The sequence below is a fragment of the Hyperolius riggenbachi genome, chromosome 3 (assembly GCF_040937935.1).
Source record: "Hyperolius riggenbachi isolate aHypRig1 chromosome 3, aHypRig1.pri, whole genome shotgun sequence".
Lineage (NCBI taxonomy): Eukaryota > Metazoa > Chordata > Amphibia > Anura > Hyperoliidae > Hyperolius > Hyperolius riggenbachi.
Genome location: NC_090648.1, coordinates 496,515,074 through 496,536,726, shown reverse-complemented (window position 1 = coordinate 496,536,726; position 21,653 = coordinate 496,515,074). Strand labels below are relative to the sequence as shown.

Genomic DNA, 21,653 nt, shown 5'->3' with positions numbered 1-21,653 from the left:
AACATACTTCAAACTGCTGGGGGGGCCGGAATATACATAAAATGTCTTTGCGGGCCAGACAGTGAAGCATACCCAGGTGAGAAACTGAAGTCCAATTGGACAGCAGTGTCACCTGATGTGGAATTTGATTGGAAACCAGCAAAATTAATCCTTTCTGGCTTCCATGTTGATGGGTGGTGCCAGCACTGCTATTGTATTTGTGGACCACCAATATTTAAATATGTAGCTGACCGCATCTATAAGTAATACATTTTGCGTGTGGGGGGCCGGTAAAAAAGCCTCAGGGGTCCGCATTCGGTCCGCGGGCCTTAGTTTGAGGATCACTGCTGTAGAAGCACTACTGCAGTGGTTTTCCCCGTATGGTAAGCACTAAAGGTGCGTACACATGCACTATTGTAACAAACGATGGGTCCGTCAGACCTTCCCCGCAGCGCGGTCGTTCTGCCGACAGTAATACGTGAGTGCAGACTGTCGGCAGACTGATAAGACCCACCCTAAATGCATACAGGGTGAATTTCTCGGTTTACCTCCTGTCCTGTGCAAGGTATAATTCATGTATTCCAAGTCTTTTTAGCTGGCTGCTGGATATGAGGGTTAAAGGACAGCTGAAGCGACATGGAGGCTGCCATATTTGTTTCCTTATAAGAAATACCAGTTGCCTGGTTATCATGAACCTCTGCCTCTAATACTTTTAGCCACAGCCCCTGAACAAGCATGCAGCAGATCAGGTTTTTCTGACATTGTCAGATCTGACAAGATTAGCTGCATGCTTGTTTCTGGTGTGATTCAGACACTACTTCACCCAAATAGAGCAGCAGGACAGCCAGGCAACTGGTTTTGTTTAGAAGAAATAAATATGACAGCCTCCATATTATGGTCACTACAGTTGTAGTTCCTTTTTGAACTATTCAAAATAATCACTAATTGAATCTGCCTCAAAAAAAAAAATAGCTGACAGACTTTACTGACAACTTGTGTAGAGTTGAGACTAACTGAATGTAACTATAGCTTCAGTGTTCTCCCCAGAAATTTTTTTTCCCAGCTGGGTGGCATGAAAAAGTAGCCGGGTGGGGCGCGACAGGGGGAATGCTGGGCCGGCGCAACTTTGCTTATAACATATGAGATGGTGAGCGGATGACAGCCGGGTGCTCACCAAAATTAGCTGGGTGGAGCACCTGGCTAAAAAGAGCATGGGGAGAACACTGAGCTTTATACTAGATATAATTTATTAAGGTTGCCTAAGAAGGATTAAAGGATACCCGAAGTGACATGAGATAGACGTGTATGTACAGTGCCAAGCACACTAATAACTAGGCTGTGTTCCTTTTTTTTTTTTTCTCTGCCTGGAAGAGTTAAATAATCAGGTATGCAAGTGGCTGACTCAGTCCTGACTCAGACAGGAAGTGACTACAGTGTGACCCTCACTGATAAGACATTCCAACTATAAAACACTTTCCTAGCAGAAAATTGCTTCTGAGAGCAAGAAAGAGGTAAAAAAGGGGAATTTCTTATCAGTGAGGGTCACACTGTGACTCAGTCCTGACTCAGACAGGAAGTGACTAGCCACTTACATACCTGATATTTAACTCTTCCAGGCAGAGAAAGAAAAAAGGAACACAGCATAGTTGTTAGTGTGCTTGGCACTGTACATACACACGTCTATCTCATCATGTCACATGTCACCTCGGGTATCCTTTAATGTGAAGACTGTTAAGTGTGTTTGAGCACTTAGAGCTGAACTGCATGATATTAAGCCTTTTTTTCTGTCTTTAAGGTGGAAGATGGTATTCTGAAACTGAGAAATGCTGGAACAGAACAGGACTTGGGCATACAATATAAAGCCTTAAAAGCTGAAGTTGAGAAGTTAAATCTAATGTCTGCAAAACGGCAGCAGGTAAGAAATCTGAGCTACAGCTGTTGATTTGGGATGATATTTATTATGGGCATTTATAGAGGCCCGTTTTGTGTTGTCGTCACACCTGGCCTCTCACACACTTTACCTTTTAATCTCCTGGGCGGTATTCACAAGCCTGACTCGTCCGGGGAACAATAACTGCACTTTATCCCAGTCAGTAGCTGGTACCCCCTTTCCCATGAAAATGTTTTTACCTTTTCTCAAACTGATTCTCACGGGGCTTTGTATGGCTGATATTGTGGTGAAACCCCTCCCACAGAGTGATGTCATGACCATGGTCCTGACAGTTTACTGTGTAACCTCGTTGCATTGTGGGAAGTATCTGCTTGTTTCCAACTGCCAAGCAAGCTCTGAGGAATGTTAGTTTACTGAGAGTTCTATGCACAGAGATCACCTGGCAGGATTAACCACTTTAGGACGAGCCTGCGCATTAAAACAGACTGTTGGGCTCTTAACGACTCCAGGACGTTTTAATGCGTCACTCATTCCCAGTCCCCACCGCCCCCCACCCCACATTAAAGAGAACCAGAGATGAAGCACCCTCTTGTGTTTTACCTTATAAATCAGTGGGAACATGACAGTAAACACCTAATCTGCTCTTTGTTTTATTGTTCTCTGTTTAATCTGACTGTTATCACCTCTGATAAGAATCCCCGACTGAGCACTCAGTCTAGCTTTGCTACAGAAAGATTATAGCTGAGTCTGTCTTCTCTGGTGTCTTTTCAAGCCCAAGCCTGCCCCCTTGTGGCTCTGCTATAATGACTCAGCTATAATTATTCCCTGCAAAGCCAGACTGAATGCTCAGTCCAGGATTCTTATCACAGCTGATAACAGACACTTTTAGCAGTGAGAATCAAACAGAGAGCAGGGGAAAGCTGGCCATACACTGGCCCGATTTGCCGCCGTTTCGACAGCAGATTCGATCACTGGGATCGAATCTGCTGACAATGGTTTGCGCTACACGCCGAATTTCGATCAATTTTGTACGATCGCTCCGTGCGGAAAATTACTGTCGATCGCCCGCGGGTAGGGAGTGCGTCACTAGCGGCGTTCGAGTGCCCGACGACCGACGCAATAGAGCGGCAATACATTATCTGCTCCGCCGGCGCGACTACCCCCGGTCACCGCTGCTCCGTGTCCGCGCTGGTCTCCGGCATGCTTCAGTTCCTCCTGCTCGGCAGGAAGTTTAAACAGTAGAGGGCGCTCTACTGTTTAAACTTCCTGCCGGGCAGGAAGAAGTAAAGCATGCCGGACCTGGAGACCAGAGCAGAGAAGACAGCGGAGACCTGGGGACTGGAGTCGCGCCGGCGGAGCAGGTAATGTATGCGGGCGGGGGGAGCGGCGGCAGCACCACCACAACAGATTGTGAACGGTTTCATGCTGAAATCGATTCACCATCTGTTTGCAGTAAAGGTAGCCATACGATCCCTCTCTGATCAGATGCGATCAGAGAGGTCGAATCTGATGACAAATCGACCAGTGTATGGCTACCTTTAGTGTTTTCTCTAATGTTCTTACTGATATATATGGTAAATTACACAAGGGTGCTTCGTCTCTGGTTCCCTTTAAGCACTGGAGACTGCTGGTACCAAAAACGGGGCTTAGGGCCCTTTTTCACTAGCAATCGATTGCGATTCAGCAAGTTCTATTTTTTTTTTCTGATGCACTGCATAGCAAAATTGCGGTAAAAATCGCTCCGAGGCGCGAGTGTGCTTTAGTAAAAATCAAATTGCGGTAGTGGAGAATACCTACCGCGATTCCTATGTTATTTAGCAAACCCTAGCGATTTAAAAATCGCTAGCGATTTGCAATTCAGCATCACAAACACACACATTGGAAGAGAGCCCTTACTGATGTCTTTCCCCCATGGAATCATCACCGTTCACCTGTGGCTAACACCCACTCGCTGTTCCACCGCTATGACAGCAGAGCTCTGCTTTCATACCGACAGCAGGGCAAGTGGGCTTTATTGATGGGAGAGCAGTGGAAGCGTGTGGCGGGGAAGTTAAAAATGTACCCTCTGGCAGGGATAGCATTGTAAAATCTTTCCTCTCCCTAATTTAAATTCTGAAATGTATCACAGGTGGTGAGATCTGTAGTTCTGCCAGGTGATCTGTGCGAAATGTTCATTACTGAGAGTTCTGTGCACACAGGGAAATGAGGGCTTTTTCAAACTGCCAAGCAAGCAATATTTCCCACAATGCAACGAGGTTCACAGACAGGACACTGCTGGGGGGGCCGATGATCTAGGAAAATGTTAAGATTTCTCATGAGAGAGTGTTTTTCTCGTGAGAAAGAGTATCGGCTACTAATTGGGATAAAGTTCAATGCTTGGTTTGCCAATCTAGATTTCTTGTGAAGCACTGAAACTACTGTTAGCAGTGGATAGTGAATGAAAGTGACTGAGGGTGTGTTTCAGTGTTGTTGTACTTTAGCACTCTCGGTTGTTACCGCACCCTTTAAGTTAACACGCAGCGTTTTTTATATTTCACAAAGTCCAGCCCTGGAGACCTTGAGAAGAATTCTCAGCTTATTGCCACGCTTTCGCTACTTCTAAACTGTACATTAATATCAAGTTATCCTGGAGTTGGGGGCGCTATATTGCATCACCATGAGCACTGAGAGTGGCTCTGAATTTACTCACAGAAAAAGATTCTGATCCTTTACATTGCAGGCCTGTCTACTGACGTGGCAGCCCACTGCTGACCTCTCTAACTGCAACTCGCCCCCCTTCCCGCTGGCTAAACCCTCTCCTGACACTGTGGTTGTCCCCTCCCCCTGGTTACCTCACCTGACACTGCCCCTGACCCTCCCCCTGGTTACACCTCTCCTGACAATGGGACTACATCCTCCCCCTGGTTACACCTCTGACACTGCAACTGTCCCCTCCCATGCTTACACCTCTGACACTGCAGCTGTCCCTTCCTCCTGGTTACACCTCTCTGACACTGCAGCTGTCCCCTCCCCTTCTTACACCTCTGACACTGCAGCTGTCCCCTCCCCTGCTTACACCTCTGACACTGCAGCTGTCCCCTCCCCTGCTTACACCTCTGACACTGCAGCTGTCCCCTCCCCTGCTTACACCTCTGACACTGCAGCTGTCCCCTCCCCTGCTTACACCTCTGACACTGCAGCTGTCCCCTCCCCTGCTTACACCTCTCTGACACTGCAGCTGTCCCCTCCCCTGCTTACACCTCTCTGACACTGCAGCTGTCCCTTCCTCCTGGTTACACCTCTCTGACACTGCAGCTGTCCCTTCCTCCTGGTTACACCTCTCTGACACTGGGGCTGTCCCTTCCTCCTGCTTACACCTCTCTGACACTGCAGCTGTCCCTTCCTCCTGGTTACACCTCTCTGACACTGTGGCTTTCCCCTGCCCTGCTTACACCTCTCTGACACTGGGGCTGTCCCCTCCCCTGCTTACACCACTCTGCTACTGCAGCTGTCCCCTTCCCTGCTTACACCTCTGATACTGCAGCTGTCCCCTCCCCTGCTTACACCTCTCTGACACTGCAGCTGTCCCTTCCTCCTGCTTACACCTCTCTGACACTGCAGCTTTCCCCTTCCCTGCTTACACCTCTGACACTGCAGCTGTCCCCTCCCCTGCTTACACCTCTGACACTGGGGCTTTCCCTTCCTCCTGCTTACACCTCTCTGACACTGCAGCTGTCTCCTCCCTTCCTTACACCTCTCTGACACTGCAGCTGTCCCTTCCTCCTGGTTACACCTCTCTGACACTGTGGCTTTCCCCTGCCCTGCTTACACCTCTGACACTGCAGCTGTCCCCTCCCCTGCTTACACCTCTGACACTGCAGCTGTCCCTTCCTCCTGGTTACACCTCTCTGACACTGCAGCTGTCCCTTCCTCCTGGTTACACCTCTCTGACACTGTGGCTTTCCCCTGCCCTGCTTACACCTCTCTGACACTGGGGCTGTCCCTTCCTCCTGCTTACACCACTCTGATACTGCAGCTGACCTTGTTAGGTTTTAGTGCTCCATATCACATTATGTAAAAAGTTCCTTAGGGAGCCCAATGTTAAACTAACCCTGGGGCCTAAAGCTTCTTAGCTATGCCACTGCCAGACATCTGTTATTTCTTCTTCTTACATTCTTATCCCAATCCTCTGTTGCAGGAGTTGAAGGATGTTGCTCACCGGGATCAGATGGCCGCAGCTCGCGGAATCCTGCAGAAGAATATTCCCATCCTGTACACCGCTTCGCAGGCCTGTCTGCAGCATCCTGACGTGGCAGCCTATAAAGCTAACAGAGACTTGATCTACAAACAGCTCCAGCAAGCAGTCACTGGGATCTCCAACGCGGCTCAAGCCACTTCCTCAGAGGAGATGAATGCCCAGAATGGAGGAGGAGAGCTTGCCGTAGCATTGAACAATTTCGATGTGAGCTTTCATTTCTATATTTGTCTGTGTATGCGTTACATAGTCTGTATCTACTTACCTTGTACCCGAGGTGGGTTTGAAAAATCCTATTAGGACACAGAGGCACATTCTGCCTACAATACCCAGCCTCTGTGTCCATACAGTGTCCCCCCCCCCCCCCCCCCCCGAGCTCTGCTGCCCCCATAAAAAAAACGGCCAGGCTAATGACACTCAAATCTCTAGCCTAGTCACCTCCTCTCACTCTTGCATCCAAGACTTCTCACGGGCTGTCCCTTTCCTTTGGAACTCTCTCCCTCGGCCGGTTTTTCATGTCCTGAGTCTGGAAACCTTCAAATGCACTCTGAAAACACACCTGTTTAGACAAGGCTATAATTTGCTATAAGCAGCACTGAAGGCACACCGCCTCACCCACTAACCCAGGCATGGGCAAACTCGGCCCTTCAGCTGTTACGGAACTACAAGTCCCACAATGCATTTGCCTTTGAGTCATGACGGTGGCTGTCGGACTCCTGCAATGCATTGTGGGACTTGTAGTTCCTTAACAGCTGGAGGGCCAAGTTTGCCCATGCCTGCACTAACCCCTGTGTTTTCAGGGACCTCCTCCTAGTGTTTCTCATACTGCTGTAATTTTAACATATGCACATGTACCAATCTCACAACTATGTATGTATTTGTATTTCTACTATTCAATGTCATGACTGTACAGTATCTTGTAGTTCTTATGTATAGTTGTTCCCCATTATTTGTTTGTACTATGTACAGCGCTACGGAAGATGTTGGCGATATATAAATAAAAAATTGTAGCCGGCTGTTTGCTTAAGGCTGTCTATCATCGCTGCTGCCCCGCCTCCTGTATAGTGCGGCTCCCTGCCTGTGTCCCTTCCCTCCCCGCCTCCGTAAGCCGATAGGAGGAAGCTTGCGGGGTGGGAAGGGACACCGTTTTATTGGTTTAATAAGCTATATTAAAAATAATGCATTCTCATTGGTGTAATAAAGGATTTGGGCAGGGGAAAACGCTGCCTATACCTATAGTGGTCTGCAGTTTGAATCACACTGAGGTGCGATTCTGGACTGCGTGCTGCAGCATTCCTGCAGCACTATAGCCGTGCATGGCATGGCTTAGCATTTCGGGCTGTGCTTTCATAGCATGATGGGAGCCGTGGCCGGACAGGAATAGTGGAAAGCCGCACTAACAGTTTAAATTGTAATTGGATGAATAGGTGTGAAAGTTTACTTACCTGTGTTTGCGTTTCTCAGAAACAAATCATTGTGGATCCTCTGGGGTTCAGTGAGGAGCGGTTCAGGCCCTCCCTGGAGGAACGGCTGGAGAGCATCATCAGCGGTGCCGCGCTCATGGCAGACTCCTCCTGCACACGGGACGACCGCCGGGAGAGAATCGTAGCCGAATGTAACTCAGTCCGACAAGCTCTGCAGGATCTTCTCTCCGAGTACATGGGAAATGTGAGTGTTCATTGTATACCTCCTCTGATGCAGTTTTTCTATGTGACTAAAGGCCTGATGCGAAAGTACAGTTTAAAGAGGAAATTTACCAAAAAATAGTAAGGGGAATGAGTACGTTGCAAAGTGAGAAGTTCATAAATAGAATATAGATCAAGAAATGATTGATATTCGCCGTGGGATCTGTTCATGTTGCTATTTAGCGCATTATACCCGTAACTCGTAAAAATGTACTTGTTGATGTCTGCAATAGCTTCCTGCACCAGCAGGGAAGCGTAAAAACGTACGCATGGCGGCCGGCCGACTCCCAGTCGGCAAAAACAAAACTAGCTGGCAGCTGGGGACCAGAGGAGCCATGAGTGACTGCGAGGGCACAGGATGGCTGCAGGGGGCTGGTAGAAGCCCCAGGTAAGTAAAACTTTTTTTTTTTTTGTTAAGGTTCCCTTTAAATCCTAGTAATAGTGGCAGTTTAGCATGAATTTCTAGAGCTGCACTACAGTTAAGAAAAGTGCAAATCAATCCCTAAATTGCTGTAGATTAAGTGCTTGATAGCAGTTTTACAGATAGTGCAGAGTGCTGGCTAGACGTGATTTGTGAAGTGCTTCTCCCCCTGCTGAATTCCTCCTCAGAGCCTGCTGCTATCAATACAGCAGGTGTGTTGGTTACCTCAGCAACAGCAATTCCCCTCACACACTGCACTGTCTGAGAGACCTTCCTGGCTCCTCCTATTTTACAACATCTTTAGAAGGAATCTGCACTATCTGATTTCTTAAGATGCCTGAGACATTTCTGCACGGATTTCTAAAAACCTACTAATATTTTGTCTGACACTCTTGATAAATGCCCCCCTGTGTCTGTAGTGTTTGTGTTTCTCTGTGTGTGCAGTATGTGGTTTGTTTGTGTGTTTTCCCTCTGTTTACAATGTGTGTTTTTGTAGTGTTTTTGTGTTACTGTGTTTTTCTCTGTGTGTAGAGTGTGTGTTTGTGTTTCTATATGTCTACCATGTGATTTCTCTGTCCCCTGTCAGGGCTTTGTGCCCTTGGCAATTGCCCAGGCTGCACTTATGGAAGCGCTAGCCCAGTATTTTTCTGCTCCGCTCCACTCGGGTACATTTTCTTGCTGCCGAGCTCGAAAGTATTTCTGGGGAGAACACTGCTAACACGTACATTTCACCCAGAGTAAAACGCTGTATACACTTTATTTTTTCCTATGTCGCTGTTACAGCAGGTAATAAAAATCTGGCAGGTTTTGGTCTAGTCTATCCCGTCATGGGGGATTCTCAGGGTCTTCTTTATTTATAAAAGCACTTACTTAACGGCAGTTGCTCAGTCTACATGTTTTGTTTTTTTTGGTTTTTTTCAACTATGGATCACAGTGTGGGGATGAAAGGCTGGCATCATTTTCAAATAGAGACAAACTCTAAAAAAAAAACCCCAATTTTTTTTTCAGACCGGAAGGAAGGAGAGAAGTGACGCTCTAAATAATGCCATAGACAAAATGACCAGAAAAACAAGAGACCTTCGCAGACAGGTAAATTCCTTAAAGGATGTTGGAAATTCCTGTTTTGTTTTTTTGTCTTCTGCTTCTACGTCTTAAATCTGTTTTAAAATACTGGTACGTTATTCAAGAAAGCTGAGCTCTGCCACAGAATCACATAGTAGTCTGAGCGCATGTGAACTGGACTACTTAAGTGTTAATTGCATCACTGCAAGCCTATCCGGAGCGGTTAATTTCAGCGCAGGAGATTTGGGTGCAGCCGGCGCCACCATAGACCGTAATAGGAATTACAGCTATAGCGGCGCACAGTGAGGAACTTCGGCGCTGTCCGAAGATGGAGCTGAAGTTACTTTTAAAACACTGTAATTCGGCCACCAGCATTAGCCGGAAGCCGAATTATATCATTCCCCACCATCCACGTGGACCTGGAGGGGGAATGGTAATTAACACCGCCGGGACTTGTGCAGCAGCAGGATAAGCCATACACCGGCTGTATCCTGCGCCCAAGTCTCCCGGCGCCGATTACATCTGTATGCAGAATATCATGACTTTAAATCATTGGCTCCAGTCCTGTCACAGGATTGGCTGATAATTAGTCTGCTCTATCTCTGGTAAGGTGGCCATACAGCACTCGACTTGGCGGCCGATCTACCATCCAATTCAATAGTTATAATCAAATCGGATGAAAACTGGTGCTGCCAGTCGACGATGTGACCAATTTTGGGCCGGAATTGGTTGTATATCAATCAGACATGATGGAAAATCTCAGGGGGGGGGGGGGGGGGGTTGTATCCTAAAACGCTAGGGGAACAGGAGCGGTGAGACGGCATCACAAGGCAGATTCCTGCAAGATTTCATGCTGAAATTGATCATGAATCTGCCTGCGGTTTATGCCGGTGTGGGGTTGCGTTGCGAGACTCGATAAATGCAGAATATTTGTGTTTTTTATGTTGGGTATGTGTAACTACTGCTCCTGTTCCACCCTTAGCTGCGTAAAGCTGTTATGGATCACGTTTCTGATTCCTTCCTGGAGACCAATGTGCCGCTGCTGGTGCTGATCGAAGCCGCAAAGAACGGTAATGAGAAGGAAGTCAAAGAATATGCCCAGGTCTTCCGGGAACATGCCAACAAGCTGATCGAGGTAAGAGGAACTTTTATTTCATTTTAGACAGATTATTTTTTTATATATGCCTTGTGCTTTGGCTGCGGTTAACACATTGGAGGTATTCTAACGTTTGCAACTTGGGTATAGATCTTATTGTGATTGCTGCTATAAGGCTCACAGAGGAAGAGTGGAATGGAAGCATGCAGTTCCGTTTTGGAGCTATGAACAAATAACTGAATTTTAAAGAGAACCCGAGGTGGGTTCTAAGAATATCCGCACACAGAGGCTGGGTCTGCCTATACAGCCCAGCCTCTGTTGCTATGCAGTGTCCCCCCAGCCCTCCCCCTGCGCTCTGCTATGCCCCCATAAATCACAGCCGCGCTGTCGACACGCAGCGGGCTGTGTTTACCTATCTAGTGTCACTCTCGCCGCTCCCCCCGCCTCCTGCATAGCTCCGGTCCCCGTCCCTTCCCTCCAATCAGCGGGGAGGGAAGAGATGTGGGCGGGAACAGAGCTATGCAGGAGGCGGGGGGAGCGGCGAGAGTGACACTACATAGGTAAACGCAGCCCGCTGCGTGTCCACAGTGCGGCTGTGCTTTATGGGGGCATAGCAGAGCGCAGGGGGAGAAGACAGACTCTGCTATGATTCCTGAGCAAAGCCGGACTGAATGCTCAGTGGGGGATTTTATCAGGGCTGATAACAAGCAGACCGAGCAGTGAAGGATGAAAAAGAGAGCAGGGTAGGGGTTTTCTCTGTTCCCACAGATATATATGGTAAAATACATGAGGGTGCTTCGTCTCTGATTCACTTTAAAAGGAAATAAATATGGCAGCCTCCATATACCTCTCGCTTCAGTTGTCCTTTAATTCTGAAGTGGATACACTGGTATAAGACTAGAGCAGTTCAGACTAGATCAGCCTTATAACAGGTTAGTTGGGGACAACTTCAGCAATGCTGTAATTTGAGATCGCTATTTTGTTTTCTGTATAGGCAGGGATCACACTTGGGCAGATCTGTAGCTTTTTTTGCCACAATGCGAAAACCCATGTAGTGCTTTTCCGTGGTGCCGCTGCGTTTTCAGGAGACCTCTGCGATTCTGCATTGCGTAAAAAAAAAAATATATATATCTACAACCTGCACTACTTTACCGCGCAGCTCATGTTTTTCCATATTGCAAACACTGGCTACTGTAAAAAACAAGAAAAAACGCACGTATCATGCGGAGAGTCACCTGCGATTTCCACAGACACGTGTGTGATCCCTCCCTTACTGTTGTTTGTGTGTATTATCTATAGAAACCATTTTTTTGTTTTTCTGTTTTAGGTGGCTAATTTGGCATGCTCAATATCCAATAATGAGGAAGGAGTGAAACTTGTCCGCATTTCAGCAAGTCAGCTGGAAGCCTTATGCCCTCAGGTACTTCTAATTGTTTGTTCTGTATGTTCCTTGCAAGACACTGTATATTATATGTATTTGACACGCGATGAGTTAGTGACCCTTCCAATGGGAGGGTTGACACCACCACTTCAGTTATAAAAGCTCTTTCTATGTATAGCTCTTTAAATTCTGGCGGTAGTAAACCTGGCTGACAGGCACGCTGTTTCGGGAGTAGCCCCTTTATCAAGCTGTGGGGACATGCTTGTCGGGACCCAGTTCCACCTTAACACCTTTTTACCAGCAGCTTCTGTAGTATTTGGCATTAACATTTAGATCAATTTAGATCGCTCTCCCACGTAACCACGTAATTATGCTGACAAGATGCAGTGGGAGCAGTTAGAGTAGAATAGAACTCCGGTATTAAAGTGGAACTGAAGATCCTGTCCCATGCCGGTCATCAAAGATCCTCCGGTGCCCCCCCCCCCCCCCCCTCTCCCGTTTCTTCGACTTACAAGTCCACGGCCACTGCGCCTCGTTCTTGCGCCAGTTGCCGGGAGCGTCCTGCACAGTACAGAGGATCGTTCCAAGACTGCGTGGGCACAGGACGGCTGCAGGACAACTGGCAGAAGCACCAGGTAAATGAATCTTCGGTTCCTCTTTAACCACTTGAGAACAGCAGTGTTAAATCCCCCCCCCCCCTCCAATAGTCCAGGCCATTTTTTTGCAAATAGGCCACTGCAGCTTTAAGGTCTAGCTGCAGGGCCGCACAACTCGGCACACAAGCGAATCTCTCCCTGCCCCTCTTCAGCCTATGAGAGCCGATCGCTCTCCTGTGTCCCAGGGGGACAGCCGTGTCACACTGCTGTCCCCAGTACAGCGAGCCTTCCAAGCAGAGATGCGTGTGTATCGGCGTGTACGATCTCCTGCTAGCCCCATAGGAAGCCGTTCACACCAATCGACATGGAGCGGTCCTGTGACTGCCGCCGCTTTCACGCCAATTGGCGTGGAACGGTCAGCTTGTGGTTCATCTAACTGTATTGGAAAGGATAAACTGTAGTGAAAACATAATGCATAAAATTGCTTATTTACAATATTCATTTATAGATTAGTCAGTGTTTGCCATTGTAAAATAAATATGCCGGCCCCCATACCCCTCTCAGTTTAGGTGTCCTTTAAAGAGAATCTGTAACCTAAAAGCCTCATATAAATAAACATACCAGCCTGTAGGTTTTCATCTCCTGTCCCCCTCTGTCACATTTTCGCTGCTCCCCACCAGGATCCTGGCCCAAAAAAAGCCGTTTTATAAACTGTTTTTGTAAACAAAAAAACATGGCTGCCAAACAGGAAGTTCATCATAATATTGCATGTTCTTGTAAACTGCATTACAGTTTCCATGAAAGGTTATATTATTGAACAATAAATTCACCCTTTAGAGTTTATTTCATAGTTTAGAAGAAGTTTTACCTTGTAAAGAATGCTGCAATCTTTAGTAGTGAGTGATTACTGATAGCAGGTCCGTGTCTGCATTCTGCAATAGTGTATGAGCTATGCATCTCACAATGATCAGCTTTTATCAGTAGATGATACTGAGTTACTGAGAGCAGGGAATGTGTGAGCTCTGCTTTTCAGTTTTCAGTGTGTGAAAGACTCAACAAGACTCAGAGCTGGGCTTTCAGTGTAACCTCCTGTCTGTAAGCAATTACAGCCACTTCCTCTTTGGACCGACAAGCCTGACAAAGGAGAGTAAATTTGATTTATTACAGCTATGGAGCAACTAAAAAAGGGTTCAGTAAGCCAGAGCACTTTAGAATAGATATAGGAACTTGTAGGATAGTAGAAAAAAAGGCTGAAAATTGTATTCGTCTCTTTAAACGTATGAACAGTCACTCTGCGATCCTTGTATGGTGGATTCTGTAGTAGAGGAAGGTTCCAGCAGAACATAAGCACTGATAGATGTGTGCATGCTCCTGAATTTATTCAGTTATTGGTGGAAATGTCTCCTGAAACCCTTGATATATTTGTACAGTAGGCCTAAGCACACTCTCATGTGCAGGTATTTGTTTGTTTTATTGCTGTAGGTCATCAATGCAGCTTTGGCACTTGCAGCCAAGCCACATAGCAAAGTCGCACAGGAAACCATGGACCTCTTCAAAGATCAGTGGGAAAGACAAGTTCGCATTCTGACTGATGCTGTTGATGACATAACTTCAATTGATGACTTCTTGGCAATTTCAGGTAATATTGGGCTCAGTTCACAATGAATGTTCTAATAGGTGTCATAATAGCTTTCATATAGTAGGATCGAGAATGCGATCGTTCACTAAAAATTTTACTGTTTATGGGCACGTTTAGCAAGCATACATGCATACATATGATAAAGGTGCCTGCTGAAAAGTGCTCAGGAAACAGCCGGTAGTAGAATATCGATTCATTTACCGATATTCTACTACTTCCTATAGTAAAATATTGGTGATCTATTTTACTATCACCTGAGCTCACACAGCTGGGCTGTGCTTTGCAGCGCGACTCGGCCTGGCTTTCCGGTTGAATTTACGGTGACAGGAGCCACCCACGGGAGACTGCGACGGCTTCAAAGGGGCTTAAAGAGACTCTGAAGCGGATAACAATAATTTTTTGCCTGGTAGTCTGCTTCAGGTGCATGAGAGTTAAACCGCCACATCCCTGCGGCAAAACGAGGGGTTTATACCACCCAAATCCCGGGGCAAACATCCACGACTTTCAAAGTTGTGGATTTTGCTGCCCGGGGAGGCAGAGCTTTGTGCTGTAGCTCTGCCTCTAATGAAGTCCATCTCCGGGCCAATTGCCGCCCTCTCCGCCCCTCTCTGTGAAGGAAGACTGAGGGGCAGAGATTGACTTCAGTAGAGGCAGAGCTACAGCAGAAAGCTCTGCCTATTTCAGGAAGCGCTCTCTGGATATTCCCCCAGGGGATTTGGGGGGTCTAAAGCCCTTGTTTTGCTGCGGGGATGCGGCGGTTTACCTCTCCTCATACCACTGAACTACCAGGTAAAAATAATTTTATTCGCTTAAATCTCTCTTTAAGTTAAACCCCAGGTAAGTATGGAACCTGAGATGGCTTTTATCTCAGGTACACTTTTAACCACTTGAGGACCGCAGTGTCAACCCCCCCCCCCCCCCCCCTAAAGACCAGGCCATTTTTATAGAAATAGGCCACTGCAGCTTTAAAGAAAATCTGTAATGAAAAAAAACTCCCCTGGGGAATACTCGCCTCGGGTGGGGGAAACCTCCGGATCCTATTGAGGCTTCCCCCGTCCTCCTCTGTCCCACGGCGGCGGAGAAAATCCTCTCGGAGCGGCTGTGATGTAAATATTTACCGTTTGGCTCCAGCGCAGGTGCAGTATCCGCTCTTCCCACGGAGATAGGAGAAAATAGCCGATCTCCGTCAGGCCGCTCTACTGCGCAGGTGCAAGTCTCCTGCGCAGTAGAGCGGACCCAACGGAGATCGGCTATTTTCGCCTATCTCCGTCAGAAGAGCCGCAGCAGCGCCCCCGCTGGAGCCCGAAAAAGTAAATTATTGATCAGGCTGTCGAATTTGCCGCCTGTGCGTTCCGGGGGCTGCAGCGAGACCGCCGTGGGACACAGGAGGACGGGGGAAGCCCTCGATAGGGTCCAGAGGCTTCCCCCCTACTGAGGTAAGTACCCCCCAAGCGGAACTTTTTTTTTTCAGTACAGGTTATCTTTAAGGCCAAGCTGCAGGGCCGCACACCTCACCACACAAGTGATTCCCCCCCCCCCCCTTTTCAGTCTGACCGCCGGCCAGTCAGCGTGATCGGCTGTCATAGGCTTCAGCCTATGACAGTGGATCACTTTTCCGATCACGGGAGGGGACAGCTGTATCACTCGGCTGTCCCCAGTACAGCGCTGCTATAGATCGCAGCGCTGTACACCCTAATTAGACAGCGGTTTAGCCATCCAACAGTCTCCGAGCGGTCGGCAAGTAGTTAAACTGCTCTGCCTTTAGGAAGACCTCAAGGTCCCATTTGAAGGTATCTGTTGTATCCACTAGAACTTACTGTAATGGCAGAGCATTCCCTATTCTCCCACTATGGTACCCTTTCCACAGATGCAGATTGATTCCACCCCCATTTTCCACCATCGTTAGGGGGTGTCCTCCTTATAAATACAGTATAAGCACTGTTCCCCTTCTATTAGTTATTTATTTGAATACAGCTTGTATGACCCACGCCTTGCTTGTGCATATTACTCTTGATTTGACTGTACAAGATTGTATACTTACCGTACGCATTATTTCTAGAAGCGGAGACAAGCCTAATGAATATTTTCTTGCATTTCAGAGAACCATATTTTGGAAGATGTCAATAAATGCGTGATCGCTCTTCAGGAAAAAGATGTGGATGGATTGGACCGCACGGCCGGCGCCATCCGTGGCCGTGCAGCTAGAGTGATACACGTGGTCACTTCAGAGATGGATAACTATGAGCCGGGAATTTACACTGAAAAGGTTCTTGAAGCCACAAAACTTCTGTCAAACACAGGTATGAGGACAAGCGACTTCGCTTTGTGCTGTGACAGATTGTGATTAGATTTATATTACAAAACAGAAAAACCACACATAGCCTGTGCAAAAGAAGTCAATAGCTGCCCTTTGTTCCACTGTGGGTTTGCACACGGAATTTGTTCCAGATTGAATGAATGCAAAAAGACCCTCGCTGCAGTCTCCACAATATCCACACCTAGTGGTAAACAAAATCTAACAGTCAGGATAAGTGCATGGAGTGCTCGATCAAATGTGTAAATCTGTGATCAGTGGCAAATATTTCTGTGTCTATAACACACCACACCTCTGTCATGCAGCAGCTCGCCAAAAAGTTGCCACCTCCTAGACCAAGTGGAACTGGCTTTTTATTGTATCCCAACATGGCAAGAGCTTCTCCAGCAATCCAACAGAGGAAGATAGATGCCCAGGTTTAATAAAACTAGGTTAAAAACGCAATAAAAAAAAGTCGGCTTACCTCTCGATATGATGCAAGCAGTGGAAGAAAACAATTATTTGCGCTGGCAATGCGTTTCGTGGGAACAAGCCCACTTCATCGGGCCAATAAAAGTGCCGCAGTTTAAAGAGAACCAGAGATGATGTAAAGAAAAGCTTTTATACATACCTGGGGCTTCCTCCAGCCCCATAAGCCTGGATCGCTCCCACGCCGCCGTCCTCCGCTGCCTGTATCCGCCGGTACCGGGTCCCGTCATTTCCGCCGGCGGACGCGGCCAATTGTCCGCATCATAGGGGCTCCCTCCATATACATACACGTGCGGCTGCCTACTACGCAGCCGCATGCGTAAGGGTATGAAGGGAGCCCCTGTGATGCGGACAATTGGCCTCGTCCGCCAGCGGAAGTGACGGGACCCGGTACCGGCGGATCCAGACAGCGGAGGACGGCGGCGTGGGAGCGATCCAGGCTTATGGGGCTGGAGGAAGCCCCAGGTATGTATAAAAGCCTTTTCTATTTTCATTGTTCATTCCTCTCTGGTTCCCTTTAAAAGCCTCAGGGCACCACTCAACTTCCTGTCGATCTCCATTTTGCTGTTCACCACCCAACTTCCTGTCGTTCTCCAGCAATCGCTTGAACCATCAAAGTTTCCACTATTTATTCCATCCCAAAAAGATTAAAATCAAAAGAACACAATCGCGTAATACAGCTTTAGAAAATCACCGCTGCCTGCAAGAAGGATGTACACTTACATGATTCAGTAGTGTCATATCGCGGTCAACCCAATGTGCGATGTCCACCCGGGCTCTGTATCGGTGGTAATATGGCATCCCGCTAGATTCAACGTTCCCAGGGCTATTGGGCGAGGTAATGTTGCACTAGACAAAAAGACAAAGACAAACACTTATATCGCACTTTTCTCCTGGCGGACTCATAAAGCGCCAGAGCAGCAGCCACTAGGGCGCGCTCTATAGGCAGTAGCAGTGTTAGGGAGACTTGCCTAAGGTCTCCTACTGAATAGGTGCTGGCTTACTGAACAGGCAGAGCCAAGATTCGAATCCAGGTCTCCTGTGTCAGAGGCAGAGCCCTTAACCACTACTATCACTAGCAGCGCTGTACACCTGTCTAATTCAGCCGGCTTTTTCTCAGTTTTGACGTCACGACATGCTGATTTAACTTGATTGGACAACACGGCAGTCAGTAAACCTGACAGGATGAAGTGCAGTGGATTACGGGTCTCCATTTTGTAACCACCCCCTCCCGTGACGCAGACGTCACTTGTATGGACTATGATTTATATTACCAGCTTGTCATTGGATAACATTTCTTTGAATCATGTCTTTCTTATTTCAGCGCAAACCTGATTAAGAATGGTTATAACCACTAGCTTTGAGCCAATCCAAGTTGTACAAAGCTGTGGCCGTTGATCCCCTTTCCCAACAGGTTGATAAATAGTTCTGCTATGCTTAATCCTAGCCACGATCGATAAACTATCTGAAATCGATCAGGGATAGACTTCCATAATGGTCACTACGGCCTGGGATTCGGGCGGTAAGTTAGCAAGGGGTGGGTGTCGGTGATGTCATACAATTTGCTGTCCTGTGGAGGACATGATCACCACCAGTCCTATCACCCTCATACACAACCACTGCTGCAGGCATTGCTCATGGTGCTACACTGCTGTCACTCGTGGCAAGTTTGCTTAAAACACTCCTCCCCCTGCTCCACCTGTTGCCAGAGATGGGCGAAGATTCACATTAAGGAGGGTCTAACTGGAACTGTCCAACTGTAGTGGCCATCAAGGCTATTGCTTTTGTCATGTACGTCAGGGGGTTACATTTTTAAAAGTTGGTTTTCAGTTCCATCTGTAAAGTGTTCGAGTGGTATGAAAATCTTTCTGTGAAAGAAGAACTTTAACCCAGGATTAAACTTAATTCCAATCAGTAGTGATACCCCCTTTCCCACAAATATTTACCTTTTCTTAAATACATCATCAGGGGGCTCTGTATGGCTAATATTGAAACCCCTCCCACAATGTGATGTCAGGACCAAGGGCCTGTGGGAAATAACAGCTTTTTCCAACTGGTAAGCAAGCAATATCTCCCCTTGTGCATAGAACTCTCAGTAACGAACATTCCATACAGATCGCCTGGCAGAACTAAAGATGTCGCCACATGTGATACATTTCAGTATGTAAATCGGGGAGAGGAAAGATTTTAAATTAATATTGTAAAAAATAATCAGTTATATTCATAATGTTATTTTCACTACAGTTCCTCTTTAAAGTAATCCCTGTCTCCTTCTAGTCATGCCCCGCTTCACAGAGCAAGTGGAAGCCGCAGTGGAAGCCCTAAGTGGAGACCCCAACCAACCAATGGATGAAAATGAGTTTATCGATGCCTCAAGGCTGGTCTATGATGGCATTCGTGATATCCGCAAGGCTGTACTAATGATAAGGGTAAGTTTGTTCCTCGAAAGACCCAACTGCCTATCTGTCATGAACGTGAGTGTACAGGCAGGCACTGGCCAGTCCCTGTGTGACAGCAGGTGCAAGTGACAATTGGGCCACAAAGTTGGGGAGGGGGCACACATTAGGGATCGAGTAGCAAGCGCATGAGGACGGGACAGCCGGCGTCTGCCGGTAAACTTGCGCTTGTAACAGACTGAGGGGCCGGTCTTTTGTTACCCTTTGTTTTATCTGTGTGAAAAGTATTAATATGTTTGCTTGTTTCTAATGTAGCTATCACAAAAAAGTGTTCAGTTGAGGTTGCGTTGTTGACTGAAGGTGGCCATAAACTGGTTGGTTTTGGTTTCTTTTGCATCGATCTGATGCTTGATGCAGGAAACTATTCCGGATCAATTTTTGGCTGAATTCGACTGATTTGGTGGGTCGTCCTCGATGGATGTTTATGCTTCATCGGTGACAGGTCCAGGGCTTTGGAGTCTGAGCAATTTTGGTACCTTCAGTCTGAGACGGAGGTTTCATAAACAGGAGTCTGAGTAGGATGATTTTTGTACCGACTCTACAGCCCTGGACAGGTCGGGAGCGCATTGCTTGCAGCATTCGATTTCACATCGGCCAAAGCAGCAGTGACTCTTACTCACATGTCCGCCTGCACATCCTCTCTCCACCACCGGGCTCTCCTTCATGTGTCTTCTCTCCCGTCGCCTGCGTCATGTCACAAATGCTACAGGCCTCTAGTGGTCATGAAAGACGTGCCACGGTGCCTACAGTGTTTCACATGACACAGGCCCCTGGGGAGAGAAGAGACAGGAAGGAGAGCCTGGTGGTGGAGATAAGACGCACTGGCGGTCACGTGGCTCACTGACTGCTTGGCATGGAGGGGTGGTGGGAGTTTTGGATTGGGGGCAGGCACTGCGCACAGATACGTTTTTATGCTGCAGTATAGGTGCCCAGGAATACTTTTATCCAGTAATAAGTGGCTGCAGTATAGGTAGCCTGGGATGGGGGTAGCCAGTAGTAGGTGGCTGCAGAACAGGTGGCCAGGGATAGGTGTAACTACTAGTAATAGATGGCCGCAGTATAGGTAGCCTGGGATAGGTGTAGCCAGTAATAGGTGGCTGCAGTATAGGTAGCCTGGGATAGGTGCAGCCAGTAGTAGGTGGCCGCAGTATAGGTAGCCAGTAATAGGTGGCCGCAGTATTTGTAGCCAGGGATAGGTGTAGCCAGTAGTAGGTGGCCGCAGTATAGGTAGCCAGGGATAGGTGTAGCCAGCAATAGGCGGCTGCAGTATAGGTAGCCAAGGATGGGTGGCCGCAGTATAGGTAGCCAGGGATAGGTGTAGCCAGTAATAGGTGGTCGCGGTATAGGTAGCCAGGGATAGGTGTAGCTAGTAATAGGTGGCTGCAGTATGGGTAGCCAGGGATAGGTGTAGCCAGTAGTAGGTGGCTGCAGTATAGGTAACCAGGGATGGGTGTTGATAGTAATAGGTGGCTGCAGTATAGGTAGCCAGGGATAGGTGCAGCCAGTATATATAGCCAGAAATAGGTGCCCGGGGGCGCTGTTATAGGGAGATGGAACACAAGAAGCAGAAGTGGGAAGAAGTATGTAGTACACACACAGGACCCCCCGGCGAAGTGAGCATCTGTTTACCCCTGCCGCTTTTTGTGTGCCTGCCGTTGCGTCGCATCCCCGCCGCTGCGTCGCAGTAAATATGGCAGCTTCCTGCACCACTCTGCGTACCCTGCCAGCAAAAAAAAAGTTGCTAATGGGTTACAAGCCGTCGATTATGCTGATCTATTAGCAGGGTTATTAAAACATGGCATACCTTATGTTTACACCCGCATTGCTAGAGCTCACTACCTGGTACAGGTGCAGAAGCCGCTGCCCACTTGGATGGCACCCAGCGCTGCAGGGCCTTGATCGCCAGTATCAGAGTATGACCACACAAACCTGCAGCTTTGTGCCAGACATTGATGGCCTTGCAATTACATTTACAAGGCGATACTCCACTTCTCTTATCATTTGTTGGATCCACGACCTTTCATCCTGAGCATATGATCTTCCTACCAAGTGGAAAACAGCCTCTGCTTTTATCCCGCCTGTATCTCCTTATTTTATTTCACTTTGTTTGTTTGTTTTCTCCCTGATTCTCACCATGGAATTATCTGCTCAGAAACTGGTAAAGTATACTTCCCAGCCCGCTTCAGACACTTCTGCAAACATCCCTAATAAACCCCGATTCCCAATAAACCCTGCACCGTGCAAGCCTGGCACACGCTATAGAACTGGTGGCCGGTCAGGTGATATTGAACGCTTACCTGGTTTACCACCAGGCACCAGTAGAAATAAGACAAGATTTTGGCAGAAACCTTCGCTAACATTGACTGCTCCACTGCTAGCCTTGTACTAAAAGACAAAGACAAACACTTATATAGCGCTTTTCTCCTGGCGG

General features: G+C 47.6%; 1 protein-coding gene across 1 annotated transcript in view; it reads left to right on the top strand.

The window, feature by feature from the left end:
* Positions 1–21,653, top strand: part of LOC137564415 (catenin alpha-1) — a 70,243-nt gene that overhangs the window by 34,632 nt on the left and 13,958 nt on the right. The window contains exons 5-13 of the mRNA XM_068278273.1: positions 1,775–1,894; positions 6,048–6,311; positions 7,569–7,772; positions 9,219–9,299; positions 10,255–10,407; positions 11,696–11,788; positions 13,828–13,984; positions 16,084–16,284; positions 19,044–19,195. Coding sequence (XP_068134374.1) covers positions 1,775–1,894; positions 6,048–6,311; positions 7,569–7,772; positions 9,219–9,299; positions 10,255–10,407; positions 11,696–11,788; positions 13,828–13,984; positions 16,084–16,284; positions 19,044–19,195 — 1,425 coding nt within the window. The remainder of the gene's footprint in view (positions 1–1,774; positions 1,895–6,047; positions 6,312–7,568; positions 7,773–9,218; positions 9,300–10,254; positions 10,408–11,695; positions 11,789–13,827; positions 13,985–16,083; positions 16,285–19,043; positions 19,196–21,653) is intronic.